This window comes from Telmatherina bonti (assembly GCF_933228915.1).
Source record: "Telmatherina bonti genome assembly, chromosome: 11".
Classification (NCBI taxonomy): domain Eukaryota; kingdom Metazoa; phylum Chordata; class Actinopteri; order Atheriniformes; family Telmatherinidae; genus Telmatherina; species Telmatherina bonti.
Genome location: NC_136629.1, coordinates 39,094,630 through 39,106,222, shown reverse-complemented (window position 1 = coordinate 39,106,222; position 11,593 = coordinate 39,094,630). Strand labels below are relative to the sequence as shown.

The 11,593-nt window shown below is 42.6% G+C and overlaps 1 protein-coding gene across 1 annotated transcript; it reads right to left on the bottom strand.

The window, feature by feature from the left end:
* Positions 1–3,377: 3,377 nt before the first annotated feature.
* On the bottom strand, positions 3,378–7,060 carry LOC306762019 (carbonyl reductase [NADPH] 1-like; the record flags this gene model as incomplete). The annotated part of the gene is made up of 6 exons (XM_079248371.1): positions 3,378–3,649; positions 3,734–3,787; positions 3,857–4,065; positions 4,151–4,258; positions 6,071–6,240; positions 6,948–7,060. 6 exons carry the CDS (start codon positions 7,058–7,060, stop codon positions 3,476–3,478), a joined length of 828 nt encoding a protein of 275 aa, XP_079104497.1. The 3' UTR covers positions 3,378–3,475.
* Between the last annotated feature and the right edge of the window lie 4,533 nt (positions 7,061–11,593).

The window sequence follows — 11,593 nt, the reverse complement described above, 5'->3', positions numbered from 1 at the left end:
TGTGAAATGTAATTCCACATGATCTGCTTTCAATACTTTGCTAGTTATTGCAACCGTATGCTGAACAAAATACGGGAATAGTTGCTGCTTTCTCTTGACAACAGTTGACTCTTTTTTTTATTTACATTTATTAATTTATCAGTATAGAGAAACAGCTGTACAAAGTCTGAAAATAAAGTAGTGTATCAAAACTGTGCAATTCAGAAGTTACCCAGAAAAACACTCGGAGAGCATGAACCTCCACTAAGGCCTTTAAAAAGTTCCTGGATGCAAACGGTGATCCGGATCACCACACCTGGATGTGTTTAAGTGTTGATGCCCTCTAGAGGCCTGACATGTGTACTACATCATTTCTGGTCCTGTTAGTATTTTCCCAGATCTGATCTGACTCATATTTTCATGAATAAATCTGTATGTGACAGATTTCATGCTTGTTCATCTGTATGCTGACATTGTTTAGCTGTAAATACAGAATCTAAAATCATTTGCGAGCGTTTATCAGGCAATCGTTTTGCCATTGATTGGCTCGCACCTCTTCACTCTTTAGTCTCATGATGATGATGATGATGCTGCTTATTATTGTCATGAACTTGTGTGTCTGCGTTGAGTTCCTCAGAAGGTATCCCTGTTTAGGATGCATGATGAACCCTGGTCTGGTCAGACTCAACAGAATGAAAACATGCACAAGCCTTTCACAGATGGATCCCCGATCAATAACATTCCACGTTGTCGTTCATCTTTTCCAGTTGTTTACATTAGATGAAGCTGTCGTTTGCTGTTAACAGCCGATTAGTCACTTCAACCTCCGTCTTCATTACATCTGAGAGCTCTTCCAGTCCTTCAGGAGTCTTTGTAACTAATTGATGATGCGCATTTAAAAGAGGACACACTTCCTGGTTATCCAGTAAATTATGCAGTTTCTCAAAGATGCAAGACGTGCTGGAAGACCTGAAAGAAACTTCTTAAGCTTGAACACAACCGGAGGCTCAGACTGGCCTTCCTGTGCTTTCCAGCTGTGCGGCTGTATCAGCCTCACTAAACATGTCAGCTCTATTAATGTTCCCTCAGGGAGGCTGTCATTTACTGTCGGCTGCGTGTGCATGTCATCATGTCTCTCCCCATAATTGCATCTATAACTTACAATTACAAGGTGCCTGTCATATTCACGTACGTTACACTGCAAGTCATTTGTTCTGACCTTTACTGAGCCCACGTGATCGGTCCTGCTGCACAAGTTATGTCTCATTTTGTGTTTCGCTCTTTGGCTGATTTAGCTGCGTCGACACTGAATGGTTTTAGCTTCGTCTCATCTTCCTCCAAGGAGGAGGAGATTTTAGTCCCTCTTTTTGCAGCATCCATCCCCAAAAAGGCAGGAAGTGCCCTGGAGATGAGAAGAGGTCTATAAAAAATGGAGTTTGATATTAATTAAGTCCTTCTCCGTCTCCGCTCAGTAAATTCAGCAGAAAATGGGAGGATGTTGGGAATCTGCACGTTAAATGGGCCTCAGTGTGTCGATGCCTCATGGCTGACTGCTGTTTGCTTCTTTTCCTCAGGGGAAAAGACTAAAACTCAGAGATACAACTCGGTCAATGTGTACGAGTCCTGAAAGCATCAGACTCCCGTTGGAGCGGCACACACAGACAGGGAGGCGGCAAACTCCAAGGAGGCCTTTGTAAACTAATCTGCAGCAGTGTGTGTGAAGAAACACACTCCTCGATGTCAGATCACTTTAACGACAGCGATGAGGAAGCCCTGCAACAGTACAACAGTATGAACATAAACTAATGCAATTTCACCATAGAAATGCCAAATGCATGACTTAGAAACTTAAATCAGCTTAGCAGCAGTTGTACAACATGAGCAGACGTACAGGAAATAAGCCGGACAGGTTAACATCTCTGCCTTGCCATGAACAATGTGAAAACGCTACTTTGTCTGCTAGCTGAACCATGTCTTCTCTTTCCCTGGCTTCTAGTGACGCCCAGCGGCCGGCGGAGAACTCTGCAGTGTGTGTGCGAACGGGTTGCCAGATCAGTCCATCCAACCTGAAAACAAAGCTCACAGAAGTCTGAATTTGTTCTGAAATGAAGAGAAACTGCATCAGACATGCAGAACCTGGGCAGGGAGGGCACGTAACACATCTCCACAGTCCAGGCAGGATAAAACATTAGTGGCAACACGTTTTGTTTCAGCGGCAGAAAGCAAGGTGTGTCTTTTTCTTACGAGAACCCCGCAGGCTGCAGGAAGTTTAAGACCTCTTAAAGACTTTAAGAATGAAGGTTTAGACCAGCTTAACCACAAATATTCAGATGATCCCAGAAATTCAAAACTCTGATTTTTACTAGTTATTAAGATTAAAAGTCAAAACGGTGGCCGGCGCTAACCGGAGCATTTCTAACTAAACCAGATGCGACTGGAAGCTATCCAATGGAGAACAGCTCCCATCACCCCCACAACACCACGACAGCACTGCAGAACTCCTTCAGAGACAGACTCCTTCACCTGAGGACACGTCCACATCCGCCTTTCTGATCTGGATCTGAGTCCGTTTGCTGGGAAAGTCGCTTCATTTTGGGAAATGTGAACGCACCAAAGTCTGATTCGGACCAAAGAAGCGACTCGGTCCGCCTACAAACGCAGGTCTCGGCTCGTTTCAAGTGGACCAAATACAGGAAGCGGACTACAAACCAAGTCCCTTCCTGCATGTGGTGTAGCATTGCATTGTGGGTAAATCCATAGCGATGGCGTTAAGGGTCCTCTGCCTCGTCTGGTGTTCATACTGCGTCCATTGTTGCAGTGGATTTCTGCAGGATACTTGCATAAGACACAATAAAAACCCAAAACAGCCATAGTTTGGTCTCCATGTTTAACTGGCAGGTGGAGGAAACAGAGTTTTCTTCTTCACGCCGGTCTGGTCCTCTCTTCTGCTAAATACTAGTGCAGCGCCACCTCTGGTGGGAATGGGGAGATATTATTCTAATGGTTTGGCTGGTTTCACCAAAGTGCAGCGTGAACACTATCTCGGTTGCCATGGATACACCCCCCTACAGCTGAGCCTTAAATGTGTGAAGGAGCTCCTTCCTTCCTGCAGCAGTTAGACTGGAAACCAGTGCTGCTCCCAGTAGATCAAAAACACACATTGCACATCATAAAATTATTATTGTACACATTGTAAATACTTTTATTCTTCTTTTCATGTACATATGTCAACCATTTTTATCATTTCTTTGGTGTTTCTGTGTCTGACGCTTTGGTCTGCTGCTGCACCAAAGTTTTGCATTTTGCTGTTAAATTAAGTCGTTTATCTGTTTGAACAAAGTCTCAGTGGTTTTTAACTAACCTGAATGTTCTGAGAAATGTGCAGCCGTGAGCGTAAAACGCTGTTTACATGCAGCTTGTGTGTTTTCTTCTCCAGATTAACAGGCTGAAACTGAGAAGCACTTTTCAGTGATTATGTGGAAACGTTCCTGACTCTTCACCACGGCTGAACTTCCTTGTCGGACACAAACTTTCCGTGAGGCTCCGTGGCTCCTGGCGGCAGCAGGGCCAGGTAAACCGGAGTAACGGCGCCCTCTTCTGGTGACTTCTCAGCTCTCTTGCCCCCCATGTCGGTCTGGACCCAACCTGGACAGCAGGCGTTCAGCAGGATCTGAGAGCAGTGTTTGAGAAGCACAACATTAGCATGAGCCGTGTTGCAAAGTAAATGATTAAACACTAAAACATGTAGCATCACCCCGTCGTTTGGCCTCTCCTTCGACAGGCGGCGAGCCAGAATTATGGACAGCGTCTGAAAGCAAACACAGTCATTTCTTTGCTCCAGCATCCTGATCAGGATCCTTTTCATGGCAAACGTTACCGTCAGTCCGGTTTTAGACACTCCGTACGCCGTGTCGGGCCAGCCGCCCTTCTTGTGCTCGCCTCTCTTGGCCTCGTCCACAAATCTCTGCATCAGTCCCACCAGCTCGTCCTCCGTGATGTCGTCGCTACGGAAACGCTGCTGAAGCTCCGGCCTGCACTGCTTCAAAGTTTGGCTGCCGACAAAACTGGACATGTTCACCACACGACCTAAAGAAACAAACAGGCTCAAGCTGTGAGCCGCTCCGACGCATGAAATGTCCCAAAAGCTGAAAGAGAAGCTCTGCGTTCGTACCGCCGGCTTTGATGAGCGGCAGGAAGTGAGTCAACATGTCCCTGGTGGCGAAGAAGTTGGTCTTCAGGGTGACTTCCGCCTGGACAGCGAACGGAGTGGTGTCTGCCACTGAGGGGAGAAATCCCGACGAAATGTTAACAGAAGATGTTGCCGGATGTCCTGGTGTCAGAACCAGAACCTGGAGCAGGAGTAATGGAAACAATCCTTCAATATCTTCACTTTTATTTATAAAAATAGCCAGAAAGACATCAGCAGATCACCAGCAGATCATCTTAAAGCACGGGTCGCCGCTTGAGTTGCTTTCCTCTGACCTCCTGCAGAACTAGTTACTCCCCAAACCAACAGATTTAGACCTCCTCTTCAGGTTTCTTTCCTTATAAAACCAGAAGATTCCAGTGTGTAGAGCAGTAAAAGGAGGATCCCATGTTCTCCTCCTGTCAGATAAACACCAGCTTTTTACAGCAGGTGAGCTAAAAGACATTGATGTTAAACATTGAAATGAAATAAAATCGTGTTGGGTTTTAACGAGACGAGTTAAACGTTTACTGCACGTTACATGAAGGGAGGCCAGATGTCATCCTTTCTGCGGGATCGTCCCGCATTTCTATGACTTTTCACACGTCCCACAAAATGCGGCGCCGTCCCGCATCGTTACGACCAGGCTTCACTTTTGTGAAGGAAAAAAAAACAAACAAAACAAAACTGACTTTTACTAATTTTGTGTGGCAAAATATTTGACAGCTGTCACATCACACCTCCTGCTGGTTTGATTGACACTCATGTCAATCAAACAAGGAGGCGGGACTTAAAGCACAACTAAGATGCACCGGGAGACGACCGCAGCGAAGAAGAAAATTAATTTTTGTTCCAACAAAGACTGGGAAAGCAGATATTCCTGGGTTAAACCTGTTCCAGGAGACTGTGAGGGTATTTTGTGATGTTTGTCAGAGTAATTTTTCCGTGTCACAAGGCGGAGAATTTGACGTGAAACGGCAAAAAATCCGAGACTCACAAAAAAGACGTGCTACTCGGGAGGCTTCCCAGTCGATGGACATGTTCCTGATAAAGCCTTGACTGCTAATTCTGTTTGATTCTTGATAACGTGAAAGGAACAAGGAAATAGTATGCAAGCTTTTACTGTTTCCCTTCGTCAGAGAGCTTAAATTTCAATTTAAAAAAAAAAAAAAAAATATATATATATATATATATATATATATATATATATATATATATATATATATATATATATATATATATATATAATAACCAATTTGTTATATTTGTATAGTAATTTTATTACCAAAGAGCAGAATATAAAGGTTTTTTTTTTTTTTACTTTGTCATGAAAGAGTGGAATCACACATTGTCCACATTTGGTGAGAGAAGATCTGGTCACCCTCGTTACATCGTATGTGTACGGTGTCCCGACTTCTTCCCGCTCTACCTGCAGCTGCACACCGTTACCCCGTCACCTCATCACACCTCCAGATGCTGTTAGCCAACAACAACCCTCTCTGTGGCGCCGCGCCCACACCAGCCTTCGACGCGTCTACTTTTACTTTGGTCTAATAAAACCGCTCTTCTCTCGGACCTGGCATCGAGGCCTCGGCCTGTCCTAAGTCACGTTCCTGTGCAAACACCATCCAGATCTGTTCTCCGTGTGCATCGTTCCGGAGAGGATTCTACGGTGTTCTACGGTTCCGGTATGATTTATGCTCCAACAGCAGCTGCAGTCTGTGTTGTTGGAAGTGAAGGACGTGTTAAATGACCCAACGCTGTAGATGATGTATAGCAGCAGATCGCTCCGTATCTCACCTGCAGAGCTGAAGTCTGGGAAAGTGAAAACCCAACGCGGTACTTGATGTATCTAACAGCAGGCATGGATGATATTTAAACATTTACATTTCATTTGAAGCTTACTTCCAAATGCAATCCCAGCATTATTGACGAGGACGTCCACTCCTCCGTGTTTCTCTTTGAAGAAAGCAGCAGCAGCGGTGATGCTGTTCAGGTCGTTGATGTCCAGCTGGTGAAATGAGGCCTTCAGACCCTCCGAGGCCAGAGACTCCACAGCCGCCTGACCTCGATCTCTGCAAAGGAGCGAAGCTATTAGACCTGTTGTTGACTGGAGAGTTGTTTTTTTTCAGTCTTAATGTTTTGTTGGATGAGAGAGCAGAGGAACAGCAGGAACATTTATCAGCTCTGACAGTTTACAACAACCAACAGCTACAAATAGCGTAGATTAATCAGTCAGAATGTGTGTATATTACTGTCATCTTCTATATGTTTTTTGTTTTTATGATTAATAAGCTGAGAAAATAATTCAGTGATCACAACAATGGAAAGATATCAATAACCTGTAATAAACCTGTAATTACTCTCCATGCTGCTCTCAGGTGCAGTACCAGGTTCTGACCAGCAGGTGTCGCTCTTCCCCCCTGCTGTGGTGAACTAGTAGTGATTTCAGGTTTTATTTCCTCTCCACCATGAAGAAGATTGTTTGCTCATGTTCCCTTGTTAAATAAAGCTGTTCAAACAAGGCCAGTACCTCAGGTAGTCCAGTTCTGAGGACTCAACCTTTTCATCGTAACTTTAATCAGGATCATTTAAAGTTTCTGACAAAAACGTCAAATCTTTTAACATAAATCTGCATTTCCTGGAAGAAACAAGTACTTTAATGAAAAAATTACTTAAATATGATTCAGAAACAACCCATGACTTTTGTCTGAAAAGCTAAAAAAATGAAAAGTGAAAGTATGACCGAGGTAGTCCAGGTGTTCCCAGGTGAGATACCTACACGTCTCTGGCCGTCAGGTAAACGTCTCCTTCAAACTGCTTGCAGAGCGCGCGGACGATGGCCAGCCCGATGCCCTTGTTTCCGCCCGTTACCACGGCAACCCTGCTGGACATGTCTGACCACAGAGAGACACCAGTATAATGACCTACAGAGGAGTAAACTTCCTGAAAAGCTGAGAAAACAAACTTTTATCCAAACAGCTGAGTCAGTTCAGAAGCCTGTAGAAGGGAGAGATTTGCTGAGTCATGATGACAGGCTGAATATATTGGAAGGCTATATTTAAAAAATTAGTTCATATATTTCTCTGGTTATTTTCATTTTTAAGAGAAAATGTAAATATAAAAATGGCAAACATTAATCACAGAATCTCATATTTATGTTATTTGTCAGCGACAGATAAACATGGTTGGAGCTTCTCGCTTCATGCAAACTTCTACATATAAACTGGTTTTACAAGGTTTGCTAATGAGGTGTGAAGGAACAGAAGCGGCAACTTGAGGCTTCATGATCCTCACCTCATCAGAAAGATGCTTTTTCACGACTTCAGGATGGTTTTGTTACGAGCCTCACATGATGGCTTTAATAAACAACACAAAGAGCATTTTAGATCTCAATATTCAGTGTTTTTATGCTCTCATCGTGTTATAAACCCATTTACACGTGTGAGAGGGAAACTGGCTTCCAGGGGAGAAGGGGTTAATTACCATAAATCTAATCAGTGTCCTTCAGAATAACATTAGTCCTGATGTAAGGAAACCTGGATTTCTATCCTCATCAGTCTCCAGGATATGATCAGAACCTGGATGTGGTGTTGGACCAGTAACATGTTCTGGTTCCCATCATGCTGGATCTTTACAACAGAAACCATCACAACCCTACAAAAGGTTTAAATGGAGATAATCTGATTATTATGTTACGATATCTCATTTATTATTCACCTTCTTTCTGAACTTCATTATTATTTAAATTAAACACTTAAATAACGAGTTTTCCTCGGTTTAATAAAAGCAGACGTAACGCGCGTGCACAGGTAGATTCGCAGGTAGGTCCGCGCGCGCAAACTCGCATTAAATCCAAACATGTCAACAATCTGCAACTGGAAACCTTTACAACAACATAAAAAACAATCCAGTCACGTCTTTTGCTGTCGTTTCATTGAAAGCAGAATTTCTTCCACATTTTAATGTTAATGAGATGCGGAAGTCAGAAACCAGTTTATTCTTAAATAACTTTTAAAATGTCTCAGTTTTACTCATTTCACTTCCTAAACTACTATCTGGGGGAAAAGAAGGAAAAGTGAGGTTTCTTACTTGCGGCTGAGGGAGAGGAGGAGGTGAGGATGAGGAGGATGAGGAAGAAGCTGCAGAGGAAAGAAACGAAGCGGAAAACAGGAGGAAGGGGGAGGCGTCAGGGCGCGTTCTGCGCAGCTTCAGTGCGCATACCTGTTCATGGAAAAACGCCCAAACATGACTCTTTTTTTTTTATCTAAACACGACCTTTACAATAATGGACTGGTCATCATAATAAAATATTTACTTCAAATTAACCTCAAATATGTATAAAAACTATTGTTAAAAAACAAAGTTCTTCTTCATTAACTTAACTAGTAAAACCTTAACTACTTTTATAATCCTGAATTACCACGATAATGGAGGTTTATGAAACTAACTTAAGTCCCTCTTCAATATTAGGAATTATTCTTCTTTTAAGTTTACTTATTAAAGACTATAGCGGTGGGAGAGAAATAAAGAGGAGAAAAAGGAGACAAAGATTCACCAGATGGACGTCAACAGCATAAACTGTTCAGTTTAAACAGGGAAAAACAGACAACCTGCTGCTAAACCACCATAGACATCATATATACACAAATGCCACAAAGTATCCCACTGCCTATACGAGCTGATACATTTATTAATTTATCAGTATAGAGATACAGCTGTATAAAGTCTGAAAATAAAGTATTTTATCAAAACTGTGCAATTCAGAAGTTACCCAGAGAAACAAGGCCTTTAAAAAGTTCCTGGATCCAAACAATGATCCGGATCACCACCAACACTAAATCAGTTCTTCCTTTTCACGTTTCCAACAAGTCCTGAAAATTTCATGAAAATCCATCCATAACTTTTTAAGTTATCTTGAACACAAACAGATGAAGCCGGTAAAAACATAACCTCCTTGGTGGAGGTAATTATGCTGCCATGTAAAACTCTCTTTGTGAAGCATCAATATCGTATTTTTCCATAAACACCTCATGGGAGTGAAATGTATCATTTAGTAGATTATTTACTGTATTAACATTATTTATAAATCAGTTATGTAGAAAAGTGTTCTGTTTGTGTGTAATATATACGCGTTGTTCCACAGAAAACAGTTATGTGGGAAACTACGTTGATTCTGCAGCAAGACTCGAAAGCAGAGACCCATCCAATATGGCGGCGACCCATCCAATATGGCGGAGACACTGGTTCACTTTCCAGCGCTCAATAAGGCGTCTACGTATATATGATGTCTATGCTAAACCACCTGCAACATCTGCGTAGTGTGTAGTGTGTATTTTAATTCTTTTAGATCTCAGTGAGTAAAACTTTATACACACCTGCCAAGCTACAAAATCCCAAAGAGCTTCACAAGAGCCAACAAATTAAAACAAACAAAAAAATTAATAAACAGCAGATTACAAAGATGCATTTTTCAGTCTCAGAAGAGAGTTCCAGAGTCTGGAGACCCCGAACAGAAAGCTCTGCTTCTTTAGTTTTTATCTTTGGATGGGGTCACAGGACATTAGGGACCTGAGGGACCTGATACGACTTCAGAAGCCGTCTGACATGAGCCGGCGCTGTCCGAGATCTCCAGGTCAGTGAAAGGATCTTGTTCTGAACCTTGGATCAGAAGCAGTTGTGTGAAGATCGAGGACACATTAGAAACTTGGAGGATTTTTTCCCACGCCTGGCAGCAGCATTTTGCTTCGTGCTGCTTTTCATCCAGCAGCCCTCTCATCGTTTTAAATGGTCTCTGATGAAGGAAAGTCCTGCAGTGGTTTACAGGGACAAGAACTGGAACGAGCCATGGCTGCAAGGCTGCACATCAAATTCAATTCAATTCAACTTCATTTGTTTAGCGCCATTTCACAACAATGTTGTCACAGGGCACTTTACATACACGAATCAACATACACATCATTTTGAGCCAAAATAACCATGAGCCACATAAAACAACTGAACAATCTGTTAATGAATTGTCTGTTATATCAACTTTAACTTGATTAGATTAAATTGTCCTGATCCAGAATTTCTCCTCCTCTACACCCACAGTCACGAGTGGAGTCCCACAGGGATCCGTTCTGGGACCAGTTCTGTTCTTACGGTATTGGCTTAGATGACATTGTTCAATATCTCATTTCATTGTTATGCAGATGACACGCAGATCTCCCTTAAAGCTTCACACCAATCTTATGGCTCCAGAATGGCCCTCAGGTGGATGGCTAATAACCATGTCACCAGTTCCATAGGCCTCTTAGGGCCACTGACTTCCACAACACATGCCAGGAATTTAGGTGTCATATTTGTGAAGCAAGTGGATAAATAGACTATTTTCCACCTAAGAAATACTGTAGATGAAGAGCAGCCTTCCATTTTCCTTCTGGGGATTAATCACATTACATGGTTCTAGTTGACCTTTGGACACGTCAACTCCTGTGCCTTTATGTCGACGACCAACCTCCTCATCAAATCCTAAAGGGTGAGTTTGGGTGAGTTCACTGACGTGCCACACCTTGTACTCTGGAGATTTCATGCAGTTTTGCTAGTCAGTGTGCAGAAGCACTAATCTCTCTAACAATCATCCGTTTCAGGCAGACACTAAAGCAAGCTGTTCAGGTTATCTGCTGAGGCGTGCTCAGACATGAGTTAGCAAAGCAAATCTTTGCTCGTTTTAAGTCATTAATAAAACAGAAAAAGCAGAGTTTTCCTGTTTTTGGGGAAACATGTTTAGTAGCTAATAGTTCCAATATAGATGCAGACATTGTTTCAGTTACATTCCTGCAAACACGATCAACAAAATCCCAAACTGTTCAGGCTTTGTTATTGATCCGGTCGCTGCAGCTGGTCCCAGATCAGCCGAAAGAGGCGTTGACACAGGACAAGCTGCTGGTTGTGTGTTAGCTGACGTTGGTTTTATCTGTTGGTCTGTCTGTTGGCAATATAACTTAAAAGGTTATGGATGGATTAAATTTTCAGGAAATGGAAGAAGGAACATGTGATTATATTATATCCGGATCACCACCCAGATCCAGGAATTTTGTTTCAGGATTCTTTATGGTGAGAAGGATCATCCTGCCTTCAGAGCTTCTAAAGGAAAAACATCGTCCACAATGATTACTGCTCTAAATGTGAAACTTGTTTCTTTTAGAACAGTTCCTAAAACACCCCTGAAAGTACCTGCAGATGGGATCATCTGTGGGCAGGGGGTGTTTTGAAGGTTAATCCATATACATGGCACATTAAAGCCGTTTAGCTAACACCTTTGTTGGAGTCTGCATGTACGGGACCCAACTGTTCAGGTTCTGCTCATTGCTCTTGTAGTTATGGGTAGTCTAGCCATCCATTACTTATGTAGCAATGGGGATGTTACCTGATGCACTGAGAAGT